The sequence below is a fragment of the Cricetulus griseus genome, chromosome 2 (assembly GCF_003668045.3).
Source record: "Cricetulus griseus strain 17A/GY chromosome 2, alternate assembly CriGri-PICRH-1.0, whole genome shotgun sequence".
Classification (NCBI taxonomy): Eukaryota; Metazoa; Chordata; class Mammalia; order Rodentia; family Cricetidae; genus Cricetulus; species Cricetulus griseus.
This window is the reverse complement of record NC_048595.1, coordinates 161,874,945-161,899,287: the sequence shown is the minus strand read 5'-3', so window position 1 is coordinate 161,899,287 and position 24,343 is coordinate 161,874,945. Positions and strand designations below refer to the sequence as shown.

General features: G+C 43.4%; 1 protein-coding gene across 7 annotated transcripts in view; it reads right to left on the bottom strand.

Moving 5' to 3' along the window:
- LOC113833667 (urea transporter 2) overlaps nucleotides 1-24,343 on the bottom strand; it is a 253,969-nt gene that overhangs the window by 50,289 nt on the left and 179,337 nt on the right. For all 7 annotated transcript variants that reach the window (XM_035440041.1, XM_035440040.1, XM_027397964.2 and 4 more), the window contains 3 exons: nucleotides 3,532-3,716; nucleotides 1,526-1,706; nucleotides 321-510 (listed from right to left, as the gene is read on the bottom strand). In XM_035440041.1, coding sequence (XP_035295932.1) covers nucleotides 321-510; nucleotides 1,526-1,706; nucleotides 3,532-3,705 — 545 coding nt within the window. In that variant the 5' untranslated portion in view covers nucleotides 3,706-3,716. The remainder of the gene's footprint in view (nucleotides 1-320; nucleotides 511-1,525; nucleotides 1,707-3,531; nucleotides 3,717-24,343) is intronic.

Genomic DNA, 24,343 nt, shown 5'->3' with positions numbered 1-24,343 from the left:
CTGCCCTGGGGCAGGTGATCTGGGATGGTATAAGAAATCAGGCTGCACAAGCCATAAGAGCAAGCCAGTAAGCAGTGTTCCTCCATGGCTTCTGCTTCAGCATCTGCCTCCGGGTTTCTGCCCTGACTTTCCTAGACAGTAGACTACAAATAAATCCTATTTTCCTTAGTTGCTTTTGGTCATGGTGATTTATCACAGCAATACAAAAACAACAATGATAGAGGCTTTAGGTGGCTGCTAGGATGGAGTGGCTGACCACTAAATCAAACACTTCACCTGTTTGCCACACACCATACAATAGGCCCATAGAGAGCACTTACCTGTCCTGGCTTAAGGCAAGGGCAGCTAAGGTTGAAGCCACTGTCCCCAGTGCCCCAGCAATTGTCCACCAGGGATTCTGGATCAGGAGCCCTATGAAGATGATGAACCCACTAAGGGGGTTGTTGACAAAGATCACCTGAGCTGCTCCCCGCAGGACCCAGTCTAGGAACTGGAGGGCCAGGGGCTTATCTGCAAGAGATAGGCATTCATCAGCAGGGAACAGCTTGTGTATTGACTACTGGTTGACACGGAAATTGAAGCTCAGAGGGATGCACAAGCCAGGGTATTTTCCTTATTCAGCCTAGCCTGGGGTGGGTGAGTGAAGGGGTTGGGAGTGGGTGTTGGCACTCAGCCCAAGGCTCTGAGTGGCCCAGCAATTGGTCTACAGCGGGTGGTGGTTTTTGCCATACAGACTGAGGGACCATGCTGAGACCAATTTAAAGCAGTTCCAGCCATTGGCTTGGTTGGCAGGGAGCCCCAGGAGCATTCCATGGGAAATTTATTGGTCCAAGGGAAGAGGTGGGGAGGGAAGTAAGGTCTCACATTGTGTGTTGCTGTGTGACTCAGTTGAGGGCTGGTATCTGAGCAGCAGAGAAAGTCACTTCAAGAAAGGATGTTGGAAAAGAAATTGTTAGAGCCCAGCTGTGAAAATCATTATTGGATATTGGGGCCTAGAAGAGGCCAGGTGTAGGAGAGGGTACACGTGTTCTGCCTCCTCTGGTTTTGGTTTCCAGGACAACCATGCTGGTGGGGGCAAGTAGGGACTGATTGGGTGAGTGCGGTGTCTGCTAAAGCACTAAAGTTCAGAAAGAGATTGCAAGGAAAGAATCCTGAAGCTGGGAGAGGGTGACGCTGATCTCTTCTTGGCACTTAATAGGCTTAATAAATGGCTATGGAACAGGTGGAGGACTGACCATGCAGCTTATTTGGGAAATGGCTTGCATGTTGCTAATATGTTTGCTCTCTATCAATTCCTCACAGGGATGAATGATTGGCAAAGGACCAAAATTAATGAAATTTATTAATTATGAAAGGGAACAACAGGCTTGTTAGGTACATGCCCACCTGGTGTCAACTCAGCTTGCCTTTATTGCGTCAGCCCTTGCCGTCGAGAGTGAGGGTGCAGCCTCATTGCCTCATTGCCCATGCTGGAGGAAAGGTCGCCTCTGTCCTTTCCCTTGTGCTTCCTTGGACACTTGCTTACCTTTCAGCCAGTTCTTGCATTCCTTCATGTCACCAGTAAGATAGCCCACAGCTTGGAAGAGGCTGAAGCCTCCTCGGCTTGAAGAAGCCCTGCGGGGCACCTCGTTTTCTCTCCTTTTGCTCCTTTCATTGGGTCTTTCAATTTTCACTATGTGGCTGTCTTCATCAGATGACCGGAGATCCTTTGTGCAAAAGACAGGAGAAAACATCAAATAGTGTCACTTTCACATAGTCTTCTTTCTTTGAGACAGGGTCTCATTCATAGCCAGGCTATCCCTGAACTCACTGTAAGGCTCGGATAAATTGCCTTGTGTTCTCAGTATTTTCTACTGTCTCCTGATTACTAGGATTGTAAGCACATGTTAGGAAACATGGCTTTAAATGATATGTCTTTTTAAGAGTAGGGACATTTGGGAACAGAGCGCAGTGTCAGGGTTTGTGATAGAGATGTGGAACAAAAGATGAGACTTGCACCATTTGTCTAAAGTTGTACCCACTGTGGACTTGCCCTTTCCAGGACTATTTCAGGTTCTGCACAGTAGGTTTTCTTAATGATTGGTGACCAGGGGTTCCTCTTGGCAGTTTAATGAGGCCTATAGGACTTCTTTTCATGATAAATGTTTGGAAATGTATAAAACAAAAAAAGTAAGTAACAAAGAAAATTATATTGAAATGTAGTGATTATAGCATTTAAAATAATCGTGGTACACAGATAAGCATTCTAGCTAATGGCTATAAAGTTTAAAATCAGTGATGAGTGGGTACATGGGACCTCTTCTCTCCAACTCAGGACAGTTCTGCCAGGCTGTCTCAGACCCAAAGTCTACCACAAGATCAACCATGGCCTTTATTGTGACCATTGCATAGTTCAGTTTCTCCTTTTGCTGAGTCCTGCTGCCCTTCCTCATCTGTAAGTGGGGCCCCCCAAAGCATGGGGTAAACTTCTTACTCGTAAATCTTCATATCAAAGTCCATGTCCTGGGAAATCTGGTTCATGAGAGCTTGGGTAGAAATCTCAGGTACTACTAATATGACCATGACTCATTGCATATATTATTTATCATTGAAATAAATGTCAAAGTCCATTGGAGGTTAGTAAATATAATGGTGGATTATTTCCCCCATTCCAGCTCATCTGCTCCTCAATTTCATATGTGTACCTCCTGGCCAAGACTTCTTTCTTTAAAGCCACACCTTTCATTATGGTAGCTCATAAGACAAGCAACTAGTGAGCATTTGAAATGGGGCTGCTTCTCAATAAACTAGATGAGAAAATTTCTAAGTATGATGAAGGACATTTACTAAAGACCCATGCAATGGTGAAAGATTAAAACTCTCTCTAAAATCAAACACAAAAACAAGGATGTCTGTTTTTGCCATGACTACTCAACATTGTATTTCAGCACAAGCAAACAGGCAAAGAAGGGACAAAAGAAACAGATGGTAAAAAAAAAAAGCTTAAACAGAGATTGAATATCTACTTTGATGTCCTTTTATATAGAAAATTCTCAAGGCATCTGCAAAGGTCTCATTAGAGGTATGAATAAGTTTAGCAAAGTCACAGAATAGAAAATCAAATCAAATTTATTTTTATGCCCTGGCATTTAAGAATCTGAAATTAAAATTAAGAAAACAATTTTATTCATGATAAAACAAAAAGTAGAACATACTTGTGGATAAATAATTTAAAAGCAAAGATGTGTAAATGTTACCCACTGAACATCACGGAAAGAAAATAAAGCACCCCCCCCCCCCCGCAAATGGAAAGATATCCCATGTTCATAGATTGGAAAATTTATCGCAATGGCAATAGTTCACAAATTTATCTACAGATTTAAGATAATTCCTATCAAAGCATAGGTCATCAATTTTTTTTTTGTCTATAGGAATGAAAATGAGGATCCTACAATCCACATGGAAATGTATTTGGACTCAAATCATCTTTCACCCCCTTGCTCTCTGGCTCCCGACTAAAAGCCATCCTAGCTGGGAAGGGGGCAGACTCACCTTTTCTTCAGGCATTTCCAGCAGGGGAAGGGCTGGGTGTGTATCCTGGGAGCTCGAAGGCCAGGTAGGGCTGCTTGGTTCTGACTCATACAGTTTGTATCTGCTGGACAGAGGCTCTGGCAGGAGAGGGCTGCTGTTGCTGTCAGACATCTCCTTCAGGGGGTGGTCACTCATCTGTCAGATGACTGGCAAGAGAGAATGGGAAAGTACACAAGAGTGAGGATGGGCACAGGGGACTTGGTTGAGGTCAGTCAGACACATGAGGAGGCATGGCATCTCAGCTGGAGGGATCAGTATTGACATAAATATATATGGCCTTGAACTTCTTTTTTTTGGGGGGGGAAGGTTTTGAGACAGGGTTTCTCTGTGGCTTTGGAGCCTGTCCTGGAACTAGCTCTTGTAGACCAGGCTGGTCTCAAACTCACAGAGATCTGCCTGCCTCTGCCTCCTGAGTGCTGGGACTAAAGGCATGCACCACTACCATCCAGCCCGGTCTTGGACTTCTAATCTTCCTGTTTCTACCCTTTGAGTTGTGACATTACAGGGTCATGATTCAGTGTTTTGAGCATGCTGGTAAAACACTCTACCAATTGAGCTACATCCCCAGACCCAGGTGAGACTTCATGGGCCTACAGCCAGTGCTGCCAGAAGATCCTGAGGCTGACCCTTCATCCCTAACTGTTATCTTAAAAATACCCTCTCTCTTCCATGTCCAGAGCAAAGTCCCTTTTTCTGTTGTAAAGATTTGCCTGAACCTAGGGAAATTCTCTTTTCATTTTATCATTTACAAATTTTTTTCTTCAGCATTCATGTTGTTCATTGTGCTATTTCAATGTGGTAGTCTATTGGAAATTTACTTTTACAGTGGTAAGTGCACAGAGAATCCATCACTGATTGGAGTCTAAAAAGAACTCATTTTCTGTGTTGTTAGGGAAACCATTTTGTTTCAGTTGTTCTTTGGTGTCTCTTGTGACTGTTCTTAACTCTTTTTTTTCTTTTCTGTCCTTCCTCAGAGTGACATGAAGGCACAAAGCCCTGGCATGTTCCATTGGAAGCTGGGTACAACCAGGATGAGGGTCTTTTTTTCTTCCACGTGGGCCTCCTTTCTCCTTCACTACTAAGGCCAAGGCCTGTGCTGTGACTTGCTCCAGGAACGCCCTTTGCTGGAGGTCCCTAGTTTCTTGTTCCCCCCTTCTGTCTATGGCAATACTACACATCTCATCTCTCTCTTTCCCATTCGATTATTCTATCCCTTCTTATTTGGCATCCTCCACCTTATTCATGTCTTAATTTCTTTACTGTATTCTGAGAGTGGCTTTGAACATGTATGCACTTGCCTCTCAGTAGTATTTAGTTCATCTAAGTTACAGGAAGTCTTCCTTAGGACAGAAACTGTAGCTCTCTAACATGGGTGCCAGCATCCTTGTGTTCACCATCACAGGACTGCACAAGTCCCTTCTGGAAGGGATCAAGATCTGAATATCCTTGCATCAGCATCATTTCCCTGGTTATTCCCTTTCCTGTTCCCACTGGGAAGAATTCTTGCTCTCTTCAGTTGCTTGCCAGAGATGGTTCTATACTTAAAACCCTCAATGAAGCTGGGCATGGTGATGTACTCTTGCAATCCCAGCAAGATTGCATGGGAGGCTGAGGCAGGAGGGAGGAGTCCTGCAACTTTGAGCTTGGGTTTTATTACCAGGACCAGACTACCCAGAGACCATCTTAAATATCAAAATGCAACCAAACAAACTTATGATCTTCCTCTCTCAAAACCACTTTAGATATCTTCAGAGTAAAACTTACATGTTTAACACCCAAGCAAGGCTCCATGCCATGAATTCCCATATGATTTGTTTTTTTGTCCCAAGCTTCTCTGGCCCGTGGCTCTGGGCTCCTCACTGACTTTCTGTTGGTGAGTGGATGGTGTTGAGCTCCTTCTATCGAGGTAGCACTGCAAGGGCAGGCCTGTGGTTTAGAAGGTATGTCCTTCACTCTTTACTTGGTGGGGTTTGTTTCAGTTACTGTGTCAGAGAACCCTTCCAAGATCTACTGTGGGGTGGGAGCAGCCACCAGACATGACAAGGAGGTATTGCCTCCTGAGAATACACAGCTGTGGGTGGCCACTCTCTTAAGCCAGTTGGAGACCTCTGAGACCCCCAAGAATCTGTAAAGTTTTATATAGAAACAAGCACTGCTGGGGCCCAGTACTTTTCCTTGTAGCTGCTTTGTGGATTCTGTATAAATCTCCCAGAACCCAACATAAAGATAAAGATAGTGATTGGCTATCTTCATAAAGATAGTGATTGGCTCTCCTTACTTTGATGTCTCTGCTCCTGGCACAGTTCTTGGCATGGAGTAAGTATTCAATAATTAACACTAAGTGTGAAGAGGAACGAAAGGAAGAAGGGCAGGAGGGAAGGAAAGAGGAAGGGAAAGAAGAAAGAGGAATGGATTTTAAGTAAATCTCCATGTGACAGCAAAAGTGAATACATTTCCTCAGAAGGCCTCACAAATTCTTGTGGACCTCAAGAGTCTCGGAATGGCTTACAAATAGGGTGGCCATCCCTCATTTATTTGCCACAGGCAGAGACCTGGCCGTGTTCCTAAGATCAGCTCCTCAGACTAGAGCTGAGTTTTCTGTGTCTCTACAAACACAGAATTCAGCCTGCGTTGACAGTATTGTTCATGTGGAACGGGGTTCCTCTCCCTGACCTGACCCTGCAGGTGGGGTTCCAGAGATGGGTGGACACAATGTTGTGGAGGGCATACTGGAAAGACTTAGGAGAGAAAGCAGAAGTTGGAGCACAAGGAGACTGGGAATCTGTCCCCCAATGTTCTCTCCCCCTCTAGTGGCCCAAAGTTGTTACAGCATCTCTGGGTCATTTGTAAAAACTTCAACTGAAACAATAGCAAGAGAGACAGATATCCCAACATCAGAGCCATCCATCTGGGTGCACTAAAGTTGTTCTGGAGAGACCCATGAAGAATCTACTAATGGTCATGTTGAAGAATAACAGTTGTGTTTGTTGTTTTAAACCTTACATTTTATTGACTCTAAGATACTATCAACTATAAGATATATACTGATCCTTTTGTATATCAACAATAAAGATGAGAATCCTTCCTATTGGAACTTTTTATATGCATTTTGATTGATGGTCATGTAAGGGAGTCCTCTCCAAAAAGCAAAAGGACGCTTTTCTAACTCTGTTGTGTGCAGACAGTGGTCTAAAAAATCAAGGGGCAGAGTAGTAGACAGAGAGATGCTCTTTTGTGCAACTGCAGCCGCACTCTCTGTACTTGCCAGAGAAGTTTACCCTTAACTGTGGTGTCCACGGGAGGCAGAGACCCACGGCACTGGCAGTTTGCTGCAATGTCAAGATTTGACCCAGCTCCCAACCTGAGCTTCTCTGTCACTCTCATTGCCTTGTTGGGACCTAGCTGAGGTCTGCAGAGTTGGTGCCGAGCCCTAGGCTCCAGTCCAGGACCTCGTCCCAGCTCTCAGTTTCATAAGCCCACATGGCCTCTGCAGGAACGTCATGTTGCATCTCCTCTAGGGAACACAGTGTTCCTCTGCCATGGGAATGTTTATCCTGTTAAAACAAGGGGAATTTTGGCTTGAGGGTGGTGGTGAAATGTGTGGCAAAAAAAAAAAAAAAAAAAAAAGGCCTCATAAAGAGAAGGTCTCTATGTTTGGAAAGTGCCCCAGCTGCTTACACTGGACCTCCATGCTGCCCTCTTCAAAGGGTCACCTAGGATTCCTAGGACAATAAAAATGCTGACTTAGCTCCTGGCGCACAGTAGTGAGTTTGTGCTTTTAATTTTCCTTCTAGTGCTTCCAAAGTGATAAGAAAGATGGCTAGAATAATCAGAATGAGGACAAGAAATCTGCTCTAAAACAGAACCAACCCATTTCTTCTCCCCTCCTGTCCTCCCTTTTTCTCTTACACCTTCTTTAGCACATAAAATAGTTAGTTTCATTATGACATTTCCATACATACATACCATAGTATTTGGCTTATATTTCACCACCCCAAAATTCTTCTCACCCCTTTCCAGTTCCCATGTGCTCACAAATAGTTCTCCTTTTGCTTTCCTGTTATACTTGTGCATGTACATGCACAGACTGACCATACCTACCCACACACACCCACACACATACATACACAACCCCCGCACCCACACATACACACCCACCTACCCCCCCACACAGACACACACAGACACACCTACACCCCCCACATACACACCCACCCACCCACCCACCCACACATACACACACCCACAACCTCCCACACACATGCACCCCCCCACAGACACCCTCCCACATATATACACAGCCACACCCACACACACATACACCCCCCACATCCCCACACATACACACCCAAACACACACACACACACCCATACATACCCACACACCCACACAGACACACCCACACCTACACAGACACCTCCCCACACCCACACACCCACATATATACATCCACCTACCCCCACCCCCACCCCACCCCACATACATATACACACCCCCACACATATAACACACAGACACACCCACAACCCCCACATACATACCCACCCACACATACACACCCACACACCCACCCACACACACACATACACACCCAAACACATCCACACACCCCCACACACTCACACACCCACATAGACACACCCCCACCCCCACAAACACATACACACCCACACCCACACCCACACACAGACACCCCCATTCCCCCACATACACACACCACAATACACACACACACACACACACACACACACATACACACACACCCACAACCCCCCACATACACATCCCCATACACAGACACACCCCCACGTACACACACACACATACACACACACACACATATACACATACCCCCACACACATACACACCAAAACACACCCACACCCACACCCACACACATTCACACACACCCAAATTTACACACATCCACAACCCACATATACACACCCACCTACCCCCACACCCACCTTCACCCCCACAATACACCCCACACCCCCACATACACACACCTACACATACACACACACCCACACCCCCCCACATACACATCACCCATACCCACACACCCACACACATCCACACACCCCCACACACATACATACACCCCCACACCCCCACACATACACACATACCCACACATACACACCCACCCACACCCCCACACCCTTAGGTTTCATATGAAAGGGAATGTGATGTCTTTCTTTTCCCCTATTATCCTTTCTTCCTATCCCATCATAGTCTCCCTTCTACTTTTTATGGCTATATTTAAATGTAGGTTCTGCGTCCGAGAGAAAACACATGATATTTGTGTTTGAGTCTTGAAGAGTCTCTCAAAAGTTTCCATAAGGCGTCTCCACTTGGTAGAACCGAATGTGGATCTCTGCCCCAGCCACGTCCTGACTGATGGCCTCAGAGCCCGTTCCCAGCCCTACTTTGAGCCAGTCCATTAAACTGGCTTCCAAGAACACATAATGATCTGTTTGGCGTGTTCTCTTTCTCTTTGGCTGCCCCACACCTACTCTTCTCCCTCAGAAGTACCGACAGAAAGGCTATTTGGATCAGCCCCACATCTCTCTATAAAGCCAGGCTTCCCAAGCAGACTGGCTTCTCCATTCTCTTTGCAAAAGCCCTTTTTATTGGGTACCTACTGTGACTCATAGCTTTCCCTTAAGTTGGAAGGCCCCAGGTCTTGTCTAAGAAGAGCTTGGTTTAAAGGGTGGAAAAGGACAATGAGTAGAGGACACTAAATGGAAGTGTGGTGATACAAGGTAAGCCTGGCCAGCTTGCCCTTCCCATGCTGGGGGCACTGAGGTCCAGTGTTCATGTTAGGTCTTGGCTCTGTGGGCAAGGAAGAGAATCATAATCCAGGTCAAAGGCCCAGAAAAACAACCCTGAATTGTGCCGGAAATTCCCAGCGTGGATCCTGGTGGCACCCTGGGAGGGTGTCACCATCAAAGACAAGACAGAGACCCCAGTTCTTTTCCCAATGTTTAGACAATGTGATTCTACTCTATTGCTCTAATTTTGAAATTTTAGTTTGGCTCCTTTTTCTAAAAGAGTGTTAATTCCTCAAAGAACTACAAATGCCCATGGCCAAAGGGGAAAGCTAGTTTCCATCCAGCATGCTCCTGCTACCTGGGGTGGGACTGGACTTGGCCTTGAAGGGTAAGTGTGGAGTCAAGGGTCTCTCCCTATCACAGTCTCTCAGGTTTAAGTATAGATATGGGCTGAATCTCAAATGGCCCATGTACGATGTTCTGAGGTTGCTGCAGCTCAGGAGAAGGAAGAATGATAGGTAGGTTCTTCAGAATATGTGTTGAGTTTATTAGCTTTGCAACTGATGCAGGGAAAATGTCCATAGAGTTTTACAACCTTAGTTGTAAAGGTCAGGGTGCCTGTTGTCCTTCCATGTCTTAGCACTTCAGATAGGGGAGCTACTCTTCTTGGTGTAGATTCCAAAGGTCCCATGAAGCTCATTTTTAAAAATGTGAACAGGCCCCATTAGTGGAAACCCTTGGATCTATGAGGCTAATACAGCCCCCTCCCTCCATGGTTTCATCATTTCTGGTTCAAATTCTGTCCATCAGGTCAACACACAAAACATTTCCACTTAGAGATAAGTTAAGGGTTGAATGATCCTAAGCCTTCCTCTCTCTTGGGCAGCCCTCTCGGTTTTTCTTTGCTTTGGTTCCATAGTCAAGGTCCCAGACCCTGCCATTTTGGTCAGTCACTAGGCAGAAGGAGTGAACAGTTTAGTAATTGGGCTAGGGTGAGCTGTTCCTTTGTCAGAAGGGGTTGTGTAAGAGACTGGCATGGGTCTATCATTTATAGGGATGCTCTGAGCTTTTCTTGGCAACTCCAGCTCACCAAATCTAATCTGGACAGAAAGGCCAGCTCCATGGACAGAGGTTCAAGCTGGGAGGGATAGGGTCAGATGAAGCATAGCCTCTCTGGGCCAGCTGCAGACAGTCTGGACTTAAGAGACGGCTGGTGACCAGTGGGTCTGTGGCTGTATCTTTTGGATTCTCTTGCAGGGTCTGGGCTGGGGCACTGTAGCTCACAGAGCAACTCTGGTGTCCCTGGGAGTGAGAAATTGAACCTCCCCCCTTGGATGTTTCTCCTGAGACACTAACAAGTTTGGAAGGGGGTGGCCATACCCTTCTCAGTTGATACTTGTAAAATGGGGTAACACCTCAGTCTTCTTTCTGTATATTGTACCCGTGCCTCACTTCACCCCCATCAGAGGCAATTGCTAAATGTTCTCCATGTGTGCCTCCTGAATTAGCATATGTTCCCTTCTGGGCTCAGTCATCCCAGGCACAACTCAGCTCTACTTTGATGCACGTGGCTCTTCTTTACCTCCCTAAACTCTGGCCCTGTATTCTAGTTTGTCACTGCCACATTTTCTTTCTCACTTCCTATAGGAACTCCTAATTCTCCTCTGGCTACCTGGGTGGTGCTTAAGGCATATTGGAAAGAATCTCTCTCTCTCTCTCTCTCTCTCTCTCTCTCTCTCTCTCTCCTTCCCTTCCTTCCTTCTCTTTCTTCCTCCCTCATTACAGTATTCAAAGCTGTGCCCAGGTGGCGTTAGGTAGCTGATGTTATTAAACAGAGAAGGTATAGAGCCAGATTTACTGCTTCAAGTCTTGGGAAAGCTTCCTATCTCTTCTCTGCATCTGTTTGGTCATTTCATCCATGAGGCATAGACAAAACCAGTGGGGTTATTTCTCTATCATTGCTGTTTATATGCCATCTCTTGTAGACAGATAGAAAACCATTAAGGACAGTTTCCTTGTAGTACAAACAGCATTGTCTACATAGTAGGTACTTTTAAATAGTTTTTACTGACTGAATGAAATAATCACTGGAGGTTGGAGATTGTGACTGTCCAAATTCTGGAATGCTTTGGATCATCATGGACACCATGTTTGACACCCTCACCGGCAAAGCAGTTTCCTGAGGTTATCACCATTGACAGGGGTGGTGCTGAAGGGGTGGTACTGTTCTTTTCATTTGACAGGCCTAGAGAAATGGCAGTACTTGCTTGAAGTCACATAGGAAGTTGACCCAGGACCTGAACTGACCCAGTATCCTCATGCTCAAACCTGAGTCTCATTTTACAACGCCATCGTCAACTCCTTTGCTGTCGGTCCTCTAGCCTTTCCTGAAGATGTCTCTCTTTCACACAGTGACTATGGGATGCTGAGTCTTTGATGCCCCCTGGAGCCCAAATTTGAGTAGCTGAAGCTGGATTCCATGGGTAAGAGCACATGTCTCTTTCTCACTACAGGGAGAAGATGGCTTCCTATGTGCAGGTCCATAGCCCCTTATATCACGAAGGCAAGGATTCAATCTTTCTGTACTTGACCCAAGGACTTTGTTCATTCTCCTTCCAACTGAAACATCCCCTTGAGGTGAGAGGAGAGGGCTCCTGGGACTCAGGAGGTAATCAAAGGTGTTACATCTGGGAGAATAGAAACTTGCAAGACTCTGGAGGACAACTTCCTCAGCAGTGTAAATAGTAGCAAGCAACTTTTGGGGAAGAGATTCTGGGCAGCCAAACTATAGGAATTAGAGGTGTCCTAGACTGTTGAGCTGCCTGAAAACTGTGTAGAGTGCTCCAGGGCACAGCTTTCATGAGCCATCATGTTGGAGTGAAGCTTTTAGTGACATGGCTGCTTTTGAGTCATCACTGCTTTTAAGTAATGCCTCGCCCATACTCTCATTAATACCATCAATAAAAAAGTCATCGGTTCACTACATTGAACTTGTTGATATCGTTACTTGGTCTGTCAGGGGTTCCCTTTCTGGGGTGAGTAGACTGTGAGTGTGTTACATCTCTAGGAAAAACCTGTCACAAAACAGTACCACCTTGACTTTGAAAACACGGATCCTTTCTTTGGCAAAAATCTCTTTTTTAAAAAATAAAAGCAATGTTGAGTGAGAAGGAAGGACTGGCTCTGGGTGGGTAGTGCCTGGGACGATGCCCAACAGGTGCATCCCAAGGTCCTCTTATTCAGAGAACACCAAAGAGAAGACTATTGAAGGTCTTCTTGCAGGTAGCATGGTGACTCTCAAAATGGCATTAGCTAAGCGGGGGAGGGGGGCGAGTTAATGGTTTCTCTTAAGTACCAGCAGAAGGAAACCCAGGGGTTGATTAACTTAGCACAGCATCCAGGGTCTGTGCTTCCTCCTCGCCATTGTACAGCATGTCTCAGCATGATATGACATCGGCAGGAGTTCTCCTAGGTAGTGGATTTTCCCATAAAACCTACAGTTCTTCAAAATTGGCTTCAGGTGGCATTTTCTATGATGATGCTCTTGAATCATCCACTTAGCCTGAGTTGGTAGCAAACACAGTAGGTGATAGTAGGAGAGGTTATGGCTCTGATAATGATCTGAAGGTGCTGAGAAACCCGAGGTAGAGAAAATTAGACCTCCAGGGAAAGATGCCAACTGTGTGTCGCCACACATGGTCAGCCTGCAATACAACGGAATGATAGAATTACAGAACTTTACAGAGTCCACCATTCTCAAATGTCTTTTGCTGGCCAATCAAAGGAAGCGCACCAGCTCCATGTGACTGCTCCTTACTTCAAGCTCTCAGAGCAGAAAATCCCAGCACTCAGGAGACAGAGGCAGGAGGATCTCTGAGTTTGAGGCTAGCCTTGTCTACAGAGTGAGTTCCGGGAGAGCCAGGGCTATACAGAGAAACCCTGTCTTGAAAAGCAAAACAAAACAAAAAAAAAAACAAACCAAATCAAACCAAACCCCACTGTGATTAGGTCTTCTTCAATCAGGTTCTGACTTAATGGGTCTTCCCACATAGGGCACTGGGAGTTTTTAAAGCCCCCCAGGTGATACTAATGTGCAATCAAGTCTGAAGAGTTTGACCTTGGTCTGTCTTTGTTCTGCTCACATACATTTTGGTGCCTGCCCACTCAAAGTGAATGCTGAGCATACCAGCTTTACCTGGGAGGCTAGGCAAGCAGGCTATCAGTGCTAGCTACCTGGGAAGCATGTGAAGTATGTGAAGGAGTTAGGCCATCCCTCAGCTCATTTACACTCGTGTGGAGGTGTAACATGGGCTCCTTGCCACTGAAAGGTGGAGAACACCAAGCAAGAGGAAGTGGGAAGGGAGAGGCGTGGAAGCAATCTTCACAGATTCCACAATTTATACTTAGTGGTCAAATCATTTGGGAAAACAAGTAAAACCAGACTTCATTTAGCAACAACAAAACCAAAACACAACAAAAGCTCCCTTCATGACTGTAAAGACTGTTTACATCCTCCATCTCCAGATGAAACGAGATGACAACACTCCAGCATCTTCAGCATGTGCCATGACCCATGGAAGTTAAATTGCACTCCCCTCATAGCCTTCTCAGGGTCACCCCAACAGCAAGATCCCAAGGAAGCCTGCTACAGGTGGCATGCAATCTCAGAAATAAAAGTGTGTAGCTTACGGAAATGGGACTCCCTCAGTAATTCACATATTCCATAACAGACCTCCCTTTGCTCTGCAAACCAGATGTAATTATGGAGAAGAGACAGATGGTTTGTTGATATTCTTAGCCCCAAGGAAGACATATGCACAGCCCCCTGGGCCCAACTTGTGGTGAATCAAGATTGGGAAGCTTAGTGGTGGGACCATCTGAGTGATGTTTCTAGGGCTGCCCAAAAGCAACTTGGGGAAAGAAAAGATATGTTTGGCTTACAGGTTATAGTCCATTATGAAGGAAGTCATGGCAGGAGCTCAGAGTTGGAACATGGAGGCAGGAACTGAAGCAGAGATCATGGGGGGAATGATGCTTACTGATGTGCTCACATGGTTTGCTCAGCCTGCTTGTTTTTGCAGACAACCTAGGACCACTGGCTGGGGGGGGGTGTATCATCTACATTGGGCTGGGATCCTCCCACATTTATCATTAATCAAAAAAATGCCTCTAGGCTAGCTTACAGACCAATATTTAGGGAGGCATTTTTTTCCAACTGACGAGCTTTTTCCCATGATGTCCCTAGTTTGTGTCAAGATGATAAAAAGCTAACCAGCACAGTGATTTTACTTTTTTTTCTCTTTTGGATTTTTCGAGATAGAGTTTCTCTGTGTAGCTTTGTAGACCAGGCTGGCCTCAAATTCACAGAGATCCTGCCTCTGCCTCCTGAGTGCTGGGATTAAAGACATGTGCCACCACCACCCGGCTCACTGTGATTTTATGAAACATTGCTATCAACTTCAGTAGGGTGCTGGGAGCTTGGGTGGAGAACATTAGTCAAGACCATTAGCAATCAAACAGAGTTTGTGCAATATCAAAGAGAGAAGAGATGAAGCCCACCAGGAGTGGAAGCGGGCATTGTGGCAGTGGTGAGAAGTACAGTTAAAATTGACAGAAGGGAGGGATGGGAGACTCAGAAAGATTCAATAGGGAAGGAAAAGAGAATAAAGAGAAGAGAATTTTTAAAAGATAGGAGAGAAAAGACAATGGAGAGGTACTTCGTAGGAGAAGTTGGCATTTTGTTGCTGAAGGATATGCTGAGAAGGAATGCATGGAGACACAGGTGATTGTCCCCAAGCCCTGCATCCTGCTGTATGATCAGCAGCCTTCAAGCTGAAACTTCCCAGTCCTTGTTCCCACTACCCTGTGGCTCCTGGAAAACCAGCTGGTTTCCAAAACAGACAGAGACTGGGTACAGAGCTGAGGACCTAACAGTTTCAGTTCTATCCAGTTCCTTCCCCTTTGTGCCTAACTAACCAAATTTTCAAAGGGAGCTTCCTACAGATTTTCAAAAAAAGCCACTCAAGGTTGGCCTGCAGTAGTTGTGTATTAAGGGTTGTTTACATTCTGGAGGTCCCTAAAGGCATTTGCCAATATATTTGTCATCTAACCTCTCAAACATGACTGATAAGTTGTCTATATTTAAATATCAATGACTATGAGAAGGTGGAGTTATTGTGGCTATCACTGGGAAATAAATTAAAATAAGTTAAAAATATTCAAACACAAGTTTTCTAAAATCAGGGAGAATTCTGATGAACAGAACCCCCTGGGGTAGTCATAGCAGTGGAACAAAAAGACATGGGACCAAGAGTCCAGCCAAACTCAGCCCTACCACTTACTATGGAGCCCTGTTGGGCTTGGATCCCTCTGCATCTGTGAAGCAGGGATTCTGAAAACCACCTCATAAGGAAGTGTGTGGAGGACTCAGCACACTGGCATCTAGCAACTGTCAGCATGTGACAGCCCTGGCCACTCTTCTCTCATCCTTTTCTGGGGTTATGCACCAGCTCTAAAGATGCTGGCTACAGAGATTTAATGAGAGGATTTGCCAGAGTAAATATTTAGGGAGGCTAATCTTTTTAAAGCACCTATTTCTCCATAATAAATCCTGGGTTGGATACTAGTCATTCAAACGTGTTTGCTGAACACCTATTAAGTGTACCAATCTCAAGGAATTAAAAAATGAGCAAGAAAAATCACCTTTGCTGCAATGGCTCCCATAGGTGAATGGAAGTGGGTAGGGGATTGAAATAGAAGGACATTTTAATTGTTGCAGTGCCCAAGAGGTATCACTAGTGTTTAATTGGTAGAACATAGGGAGGTCAAATATCCTGCACTGAGTAGGTTATGTCTGTGCAACGAAAGATTGTCCTATTCAAAATGCTGAATGAGTATGCTACAATTGGTGTCACGGTGACAAAATCTGTGACAGGAACAATGTGAAGCAGGAAGGATGTATTTTGCACACACTTTAAGGCTTTAGTGTATTGTGACAGGAAAGGGGTGGCAGACATCACTGCAGGGAAGACAGAAGCACAGAGGGAAGGACCAGGGAAAATGTAGCTCCCAGAGACAAGCTCCCTGCAGCTCATTTCTTCCAACCAGACCCCACTTTCCTCTCCACAGTTCCACAACGTCCCAGGAGACTGTTAAGATTTTGAACTCATCAGAGGGTTAACAGCATTCCTCATGTCAGAGTCCTCATGACCTGGTGGTCCCTGGAAACATCCTCGCAGACACATCAGAGGTGTGCTTCCTTTGTCTCCTAGGTACTTTTCAGAGCAATCAACTTGACAAGATTAATGGGTGAATAAAAATCAGTCACGAAGACATCTGTTAAAAAGATGTTTAGTACCATTTCCCAAAGGTCAACTTTTAAGAGAACTTTGGACTGGATAGTAAATGTTCCTGTGTCTTATTTTATTTTTTTTTCAGTTCTGATAGGCACATTATTCTTCTCCTTGGGTGATTTCTCCTATGGGTTGACTCTGTTGTCGTTTTTGAAAGTGTTCTTAATTCCTTCACACTCAAGGCTGAGGTAGTTGATTCTGAACCAAATAGGGTTGATATTAGATGAGGAATTTGGGGAGAACCCTCTGATCAATGGCTTTCCTCTATGAGCTCTGCACCTCTGGACACGAGTAAAAGGGTGAAGAGCACTGAAGTAGTGGAGACATGCAACCCTGTTAGACGTAAGCCCGCCATCTTTGGCTTCAGGGAGACCTGCCCTTCAGCATCACACACAGCCTTCTACTGAGCACCAATGGCTTATCTACGACATCTCTGCTGACACTTGTAGCTTTAGATATAGACATTCTAAGGGATGGATACTGAAAGTAAGATGATAATGTAGCCCACCAGGGAACCATATTCTTATTCTCTTGTTTATACCTAAGAGTACACAAGGAGAACAAAAACTCATTACTGTTTCTGAATTCAGAATTGGCTGCCATGAACACCGGGGAGTCTCTTTGTGGACAGTGCTCTGTTCATAACCCAAGGTGCAAGAGGTAGACAGCTGGGAGTAGTTTCCCAGACAGAGGATCACACCTTATAAACTATTTTAATTTAATTTTAATTTTGAGACAGAGTAGCCTGTCTGGCTTTGAATTTGCTATACAGTTAAAGATTTTGTACCCTTGATCTTCCTGCAGCTGATTACACCCAGCTTTTATATGAACTATATGGAGTATATGAATTATTATATCTAATTTTACATGACTTTGTCTAAAGAAGGAATTAATATGAATTAATATGAAGCTAAAGAAACTGCAAAACTTTAGAGAAATTTCTACTTCATCATAGCCATATTTTTAGTTTTTATAGTCCTATAAAGATAGGAAAACAGAAAAAAAAAGAAAAACATTAAGAACTTGAGGGGCTAGAGAAATAGCTCAGAGGATAAGAGCACTGCCTGCTCTTCCAGAGGTCCTAAGTTCAATTCCCAGCAACCACCTGGTGACTCACAACAATCTGTAGAGAGATCTGGTGCCCTTTCTGACCTGCAGGAGGTATACATGTAGGCAGAACACTGTAAACATAATAAATAAATAATCTTTAAAAAAACATTAAGAACTTGATACTTATAAAAACATTCAATTTTTATATTTAAAAAGTATGATTACTATTATACTATGAAAAATATATTTTCTTATATTTTTAAAACTTTTATTAGTTTTACTACCTACCAATAATTTTGTTTAATAAAATAAAATGATTTATTACTTATTAATGATTAAGAAAGTATTTAGTAATTTATTATTTAATGATGGTCATTTGAAAATTGAATTTGAGAAATGTAACACCTTCAGTCCTATTATTATTTTAATTTTTGAAAAGGTTTATATAATTTTCTTGTAGCATTATAATTCACAGTTTTCTTTCTCTTACACACATAAAGAGTGTACATGTGTAGATTTACATGTGCTTGTAAAACAATTCAGTGATCATTCCTATAGTTCTTTTTAGGTATACTTACATAATTTTATTTTATGTGACAGGATTTTATTGCACATATATGTCTACATAATGCATCATCCATATATGTATATCATTGGAAGAACTCATCATAGGCACTATATCCTTTGATCAGGACCATGTCTGGGCATGTTATAAGTTACTTTAAAGATAAATTTATTTATTAGTTATACATTTTTGGAATGAGTCATGTGCTCCAGAGCTAAAATACTGACAAAGATAAAAACATCTCTAATGGGGGAGGTCCTTCTGTGTATATGCTTATCTTACTGGTTGTTGAATAAAGCACTGTTGGCCAATAGGGGAGCAAGACAGGTGGGACTAGGAGTCGAGGAGAATTCTGGGAAATGTAGGAAAAAGAAGTCTTCTGATCCAGGCAGGAAGTGACATAGCAGGCAGACTCAGAATATAAGCAGGGACAAACAGGAAATCATACTCTTGCTCTTCCTCTTCCTCCTGCTCTCTTCTCTACGGAGCCGCCATGTGATCCCAGGAAGAGGATGCCAGCAGAAGGCATCCTTGATAAGATAAGTCTTTTAAAATATATAGATTTATGATAATTAAGACTGAGCTAACATATAAGAAATCCTAGTCAATTGGCCAGCAGCATTGTAAACTAATATAAGACTCTGTATGTTGTTTCGGGCACCCACATGGTGCCGGGGCTCCAGTGGATGGAGTAAAGACATATTGTTACACATCTCAAATGGCACTTCACAATGTTAAGTTATTTAAAATCAGAGCCTGGCATGGTGGCATACACTGCAATTCCAGTAACTTAGGAACCTTAGGATAACTAATTCAAGACCCATCTGAAAAAAATTCAAATTCCCTCCCACATCATACCTGGAAGAGGCAATTTAGGTTCTGAGACATGACAGCCAGACAGCAAGGTGGCCTTCCCTGCACTTTTCCCTGGTATTCATTGAGTTGAATTCTGTAGCTAGCAGAAGGATGCTCTGTGACTTCATCTTCATCAGGGAAATTATGAAAGACATTTCCACTTTAGCATTGTGTTCTGGTCACCAGGTTTGGCAGAAGCTGCTTCTGGGTCATGACCACACTCAAGATTCTTGAGTTCATAAAGAGAAACTGGGGACTTTACTGGGTCCCATAGGGGCCACTTTGACAGTGAACTACTCAGTGGCAGACAGCAGCATCCCTGGCCAGCATGTTTACTGCAGTTTCACTGGGGATCTTAAACCCTAGTGATCTTGTCATGCTACTCTCAAATTCCCATCCAAATACAGGGAGACGTGAGTGTTTGCTGTGTTAAGCTGTTAAGAGGGGCAACCTGTCATTTGCAAAGGACAACAGAGAAGCTGCTGTTACCTCCTCAAGGATTGGATTGGAGGGCCTCTAAGCAGGAACCCAGATATGCTTCTTTATTAATGAAAGGAGGAGGTTTGGGGGAGAAGGAAGTGACTAGTATTTACTGAATACCTACTATGAAGTAGATATGGTCACTTACATTATCTTCTTAATTACTAATAATATTAATTGATTATTATCCAATATTAGTCATTAATCAGTTATTGATTAATAATAATACTTTAAAATAGTACAAAAGCACTCACTTGCTGGAGACATTATGAAGCTAAAATAGGATGACAATGTAAGAAAAGACTATTCTCTTTACAATTTTGAAGTTAATTGCCTATTGGTTGAATCTCCTGGGATAGGGATACCATTTGGGAGGAGAAAACCTATTGGCGATTAGTTTGCAGTATATAGTCAACTCACTAAGGGATGTATGTATATACCCAACCCATAACTCTCCTTTGGGGACATTGCCAAGTAATATTAACATAGAATGTTAATGCATAAGGCATATTTAAATGCATGAAAAAAATCAGAAAGAAAAACAAGACAAAATTGAAAACAAAGTGCTTTGTTATTTGTTTGTCTATCCTTAGTGAGGGTCTTCCATCTGCAAGTTGAGAGCTGTAAAGTCTATGTTCCCTGACTTTGGGTACTGAGTGGTAATACATGGACATGACTAGCATGTGTTACATGGAAAATTCCTGTGGCAGAAAGAGTCTTTGGCTTACTCAGTCCTCTTTTTAGGATATACTATAATACTTTGGGGTTGGGCCTCTAAAGTTCATTTTTAGCATTCCTTTTAGGTAACTTTTAAGAAAATTAGTCTTTGTCAAAATATGTATGTAAAAATTTACTTTATTCTCTCTCTCTCTCTCTCTCTCTCTCTCTCTCTCTCTCTCTCTCTCTCTGTCCATCCTAAGAGGCCAGAGGAGAGTATTGGATCCTTTGGAGCTGAGTTATAGGCATCTGTGCCCACTGATATGTGTGTGTGTGTGTGTGTGTGTGTGTGTGTGTGTGTGTGTGTGTGTGTGTGTTGGGAACCAAATTCTGGTCCTGTCTGCAGTAAGTACTTTTAATGGCTGAGCATCTCTCCAGCCCTGAATGTAGACACTCAGGCAACACTTAGAAAATGGTGGTGAAGTTAAAGGCTACTTCTTGTTTTGTCTATTTTTTTAAAAATGAAATTAAGTCCATGGACACATGCCATCCCTACATCTTAGTACCATCATCGGGTCTGTGGGGTTGAGAAGAAATGATTCTGACTTTCTAGTCCTCTAATACATTTGTTTGAATTTAAGTGCAGCAGTTCATTGGTGACTTCCTGCAACCCTGCTCCAAATTTTCTAAGCCCTTAAATACCCAGAATCCATTTCTGCTTATAATACCTATAGTGGCTTCGGTTTCTTATGTTGAATCCTGACTGATCAGCTCCAAGGAAGGAACTAGAGAGTGTTTTGTGAGATGAACTGTAGGAAGGGGTAATTAGAAAGGCATCTGGGGATGTTGTGGAATTTTATTCTAAGATGTGTTAATTTGCTTATGCTGTCAAATATTTGTTTAATGATGCAAAGATGTGTTGTATTCTTTTATGTCACATTTGTTTAACTCTGTAAAGTTGTGTTACTTTGCCTGCCTAAAATACCTGATTGCTCTAATAAAGAGCTGAATGGCCAATAGTCAGGCAGGAGAGTGCAATAGGCAGGACTGGCAGGCAGAGGGAAGAAATAGGAGAAATCTCCAGTGAGCAAGGAATGACAAAAGAAGAGGAGGATGCCAGGGGCCAGCCACCCAGCCACCCAGCCAGCCACAGAGTAAGATAGAAAGAAAGATATACAGAATAAAGAAAGGTAAAAAGCCCAGAAGCAAAACATAGTTAGAGAGAAATGGGATAAGTTAAGTTAGTAAAGCTGGCTAGAAACAAGCCAAGCTAAGCCTGGACATTCGTAAGTAAGAATAAGTCTCCATGAATTTATTTGGGAGCTGGGTGGCAGGCCTCCAAAGAGAAAAAAACCCAGCTACATGGGGAGGAACACTTTTTAGGATAAAGGAATATAGATTTCAAGTATCTCAGGAGGACAGATGAGAGATCCCAAGTGGGACTGATTAGAGGAACCTTTCTCCACATTTGGTACTTCTTATTTCCTCCTGCACTCTCCAGCTGAATGGGTTATGGTTTTTATTAAGACTTGGACTTGAATGAAAAATTACTCAAATCTCCCTTTGTTGTCACTGGGAAACAAGTTATCTCAGTTCTGAGAAGGTAGATCGTCATGGAGCCCTTACAAAGATCCTGCAAAGATAGATGCATCTGGAAAGACAGTGCCATGTCCTTTCTATTTACCGTCCTTCATCACCCTGCTGGAGGCCACAAGCTGCTGTCCTCTGCTTACTTCTAGATCACCTACATCCCTGGGGGAAAGCAAACCAGAGGGACCAGGTGTTCTTTGACACAGCAAGCCAGAAGAAAAATTACTACAAGGGGAGTGAGGAGACATGAAATCTATATATAGCTCTGCTGCCTATTAGGTAGATGACCTTGGGAAAGTTTAATTAATAAACAAATGTAATAATCTTGTGTCTCTGCCTGCTTCTTTCCAGTATAAAGGCTGCAACCTTAACTCAGACCATGGTCATTGCTGTGGGTCCTCCACTATCCAGTTTTAGGACATCTGGAATAGTCTTGAGAAAATACGCGTCAGATCATATCATCTCTCCTTGCAGAATTTTCAAAGCTTCCCAGGGGCCCCAGGATGTCAAATCTCCTGAGCAGTGTGTGAAGTCTGGTCTGTCTCAGCAGCACTCTTCCCCTGTTCTCACAGAGGGCTTATAAACCCTGAATCAAAGAGTTCATCCCGAGAGGTACATAAGTCAATCTGGTGGGCTTGGCTGTGGGTAGAAACTAGTAACTTCTTTAGTGTTATCTCAAAATTAAGAAGTAAATCAAGCCTTACTAGCATTTAATATAAGGAGTCCTGGCTCGGAGCATCTCTTAGATTGTCATCTGTCACACGTGGCTATCGTGTGTCAAGATCAGCATTGTAAAGTTAAAAGGATGGTGGTCGCTTATGCAGGCCCTGGAACCAGACCAGACTGTCTAGATAAATACTTCCCATTGGTTAATAACTTTATATTCTTATGATGACCATTCTGGGAAAGTATGGGAGTTTCATGGTGCAGAAGGAGTCACCTAACATAGACAATCAGTAGTATTCTAAAAAGACAAATGTAAGCCCCAAGATTTTGAAAAAAATTCTGGGCCTATTGTTTGCTCAGTTTTGATTATGAGCTCATCACAGCCATCTCTGCTAATAAAGCTACAGTGAAAATTGTATTTACCCCACATGTCAAAAGTATGACGGCTACCTTAAGCAAGCACTTGCATTCATTGTTTTTAAAGATGGCCCTCCCTTGTGTATTGTGTTCTGATACTTTCATCAGCTTATATAATTGCATATGATCAAATATATTGTGGTGCCTGCTCAAAATACATTGTTTTTTCCTGGTAGAATCACACACTCAAGAGTCTGTAGACTACAGAGCTATATAGAGTCTTGGGGTTTGGACCTAAGCCTTTACCCAGATCCGACATGCATCCTTTGATGTAAAATAGGAATATGGGTTCCCTGGTTATTGAGGAACCTTATATAGAGTGTTTGTTTCCACACACTACATTTTCAATGGATCTTAAAGAAACAGACATCACGATTTAGAGTATTTTGTCTTTGAAAGATTAAGTCTGGATATTTATTGTCAGACACTTAGCATGACAAAAATAGTAAGCATTATGTGCCTTATAAAAGTATGTTGTGGGCAGGATAGGTTATGGTCACCTGCAATCTAAGATGGCAAATGACCTCCTGACATTAGGACCAGTTGGATCACACATCAGTCTCATTCTGAAGAACTCAACAAGAAATGCCCCTTTGCACCACAGTCACTCTTGAAGTAACCTGTTTTCCTAGACATCTGAGCTCAGCCAATAAACCATAGGGATTGATGGAGAAGAAGAAGACTGGAAAAGTGAATTGGAGGTGGCAAGTGACTAGCTGGCTTATTCCCATTTTAGAAATGTCTGGAACCAGTAGAGAAACCTAACCAGTGGAACTGGACACGAGTGGGCCTTTTATTCCCATGCAAATAGAGTGACAATTTTCTGCTTCTCTAAGGGAGTTGACTTTTCAAACACCAATCAAAACCACAATGGCTACCTGTTACTTGTCCTCCCTAGACCTCTAGCTGCCTGACATGTGAAGTTATACCACCAGTGTTTCACTGCTTTGGGCTAACAGACCTCTTTTAATTATCTACACTCTTTTGAATGAACACATTTTAATTCATTACTTTTTGATTTGTGTTTGCATGTGACAATGTGCTCCAGCAAGCCTGTGCCACAGTCCTCAGGGGGAGGTTGGAGGACAGCTTTCCAGAGTTGGTTGTCTTGCAATGTGGGTCCCAGGGATAGAACTCAGGTCATCAGGCTTGGTGGTAGGCATTTTCACCTGCTGAGCTGTCTCACCGGCCCTCTAGCATGTATCCTGGAGAGAGCATCTAAGCTCATGGTAGTTTAATGTAACTGCCTATTAAATGACTCCCTGGTAGAGCTCTGGGTCAGGACTAGTGTCTAGGGTAGGTAACTTTCTTAAGAGAATAGAAAATTATTCTTCAAAGCACAAAGCAGCTATGACTGGATGA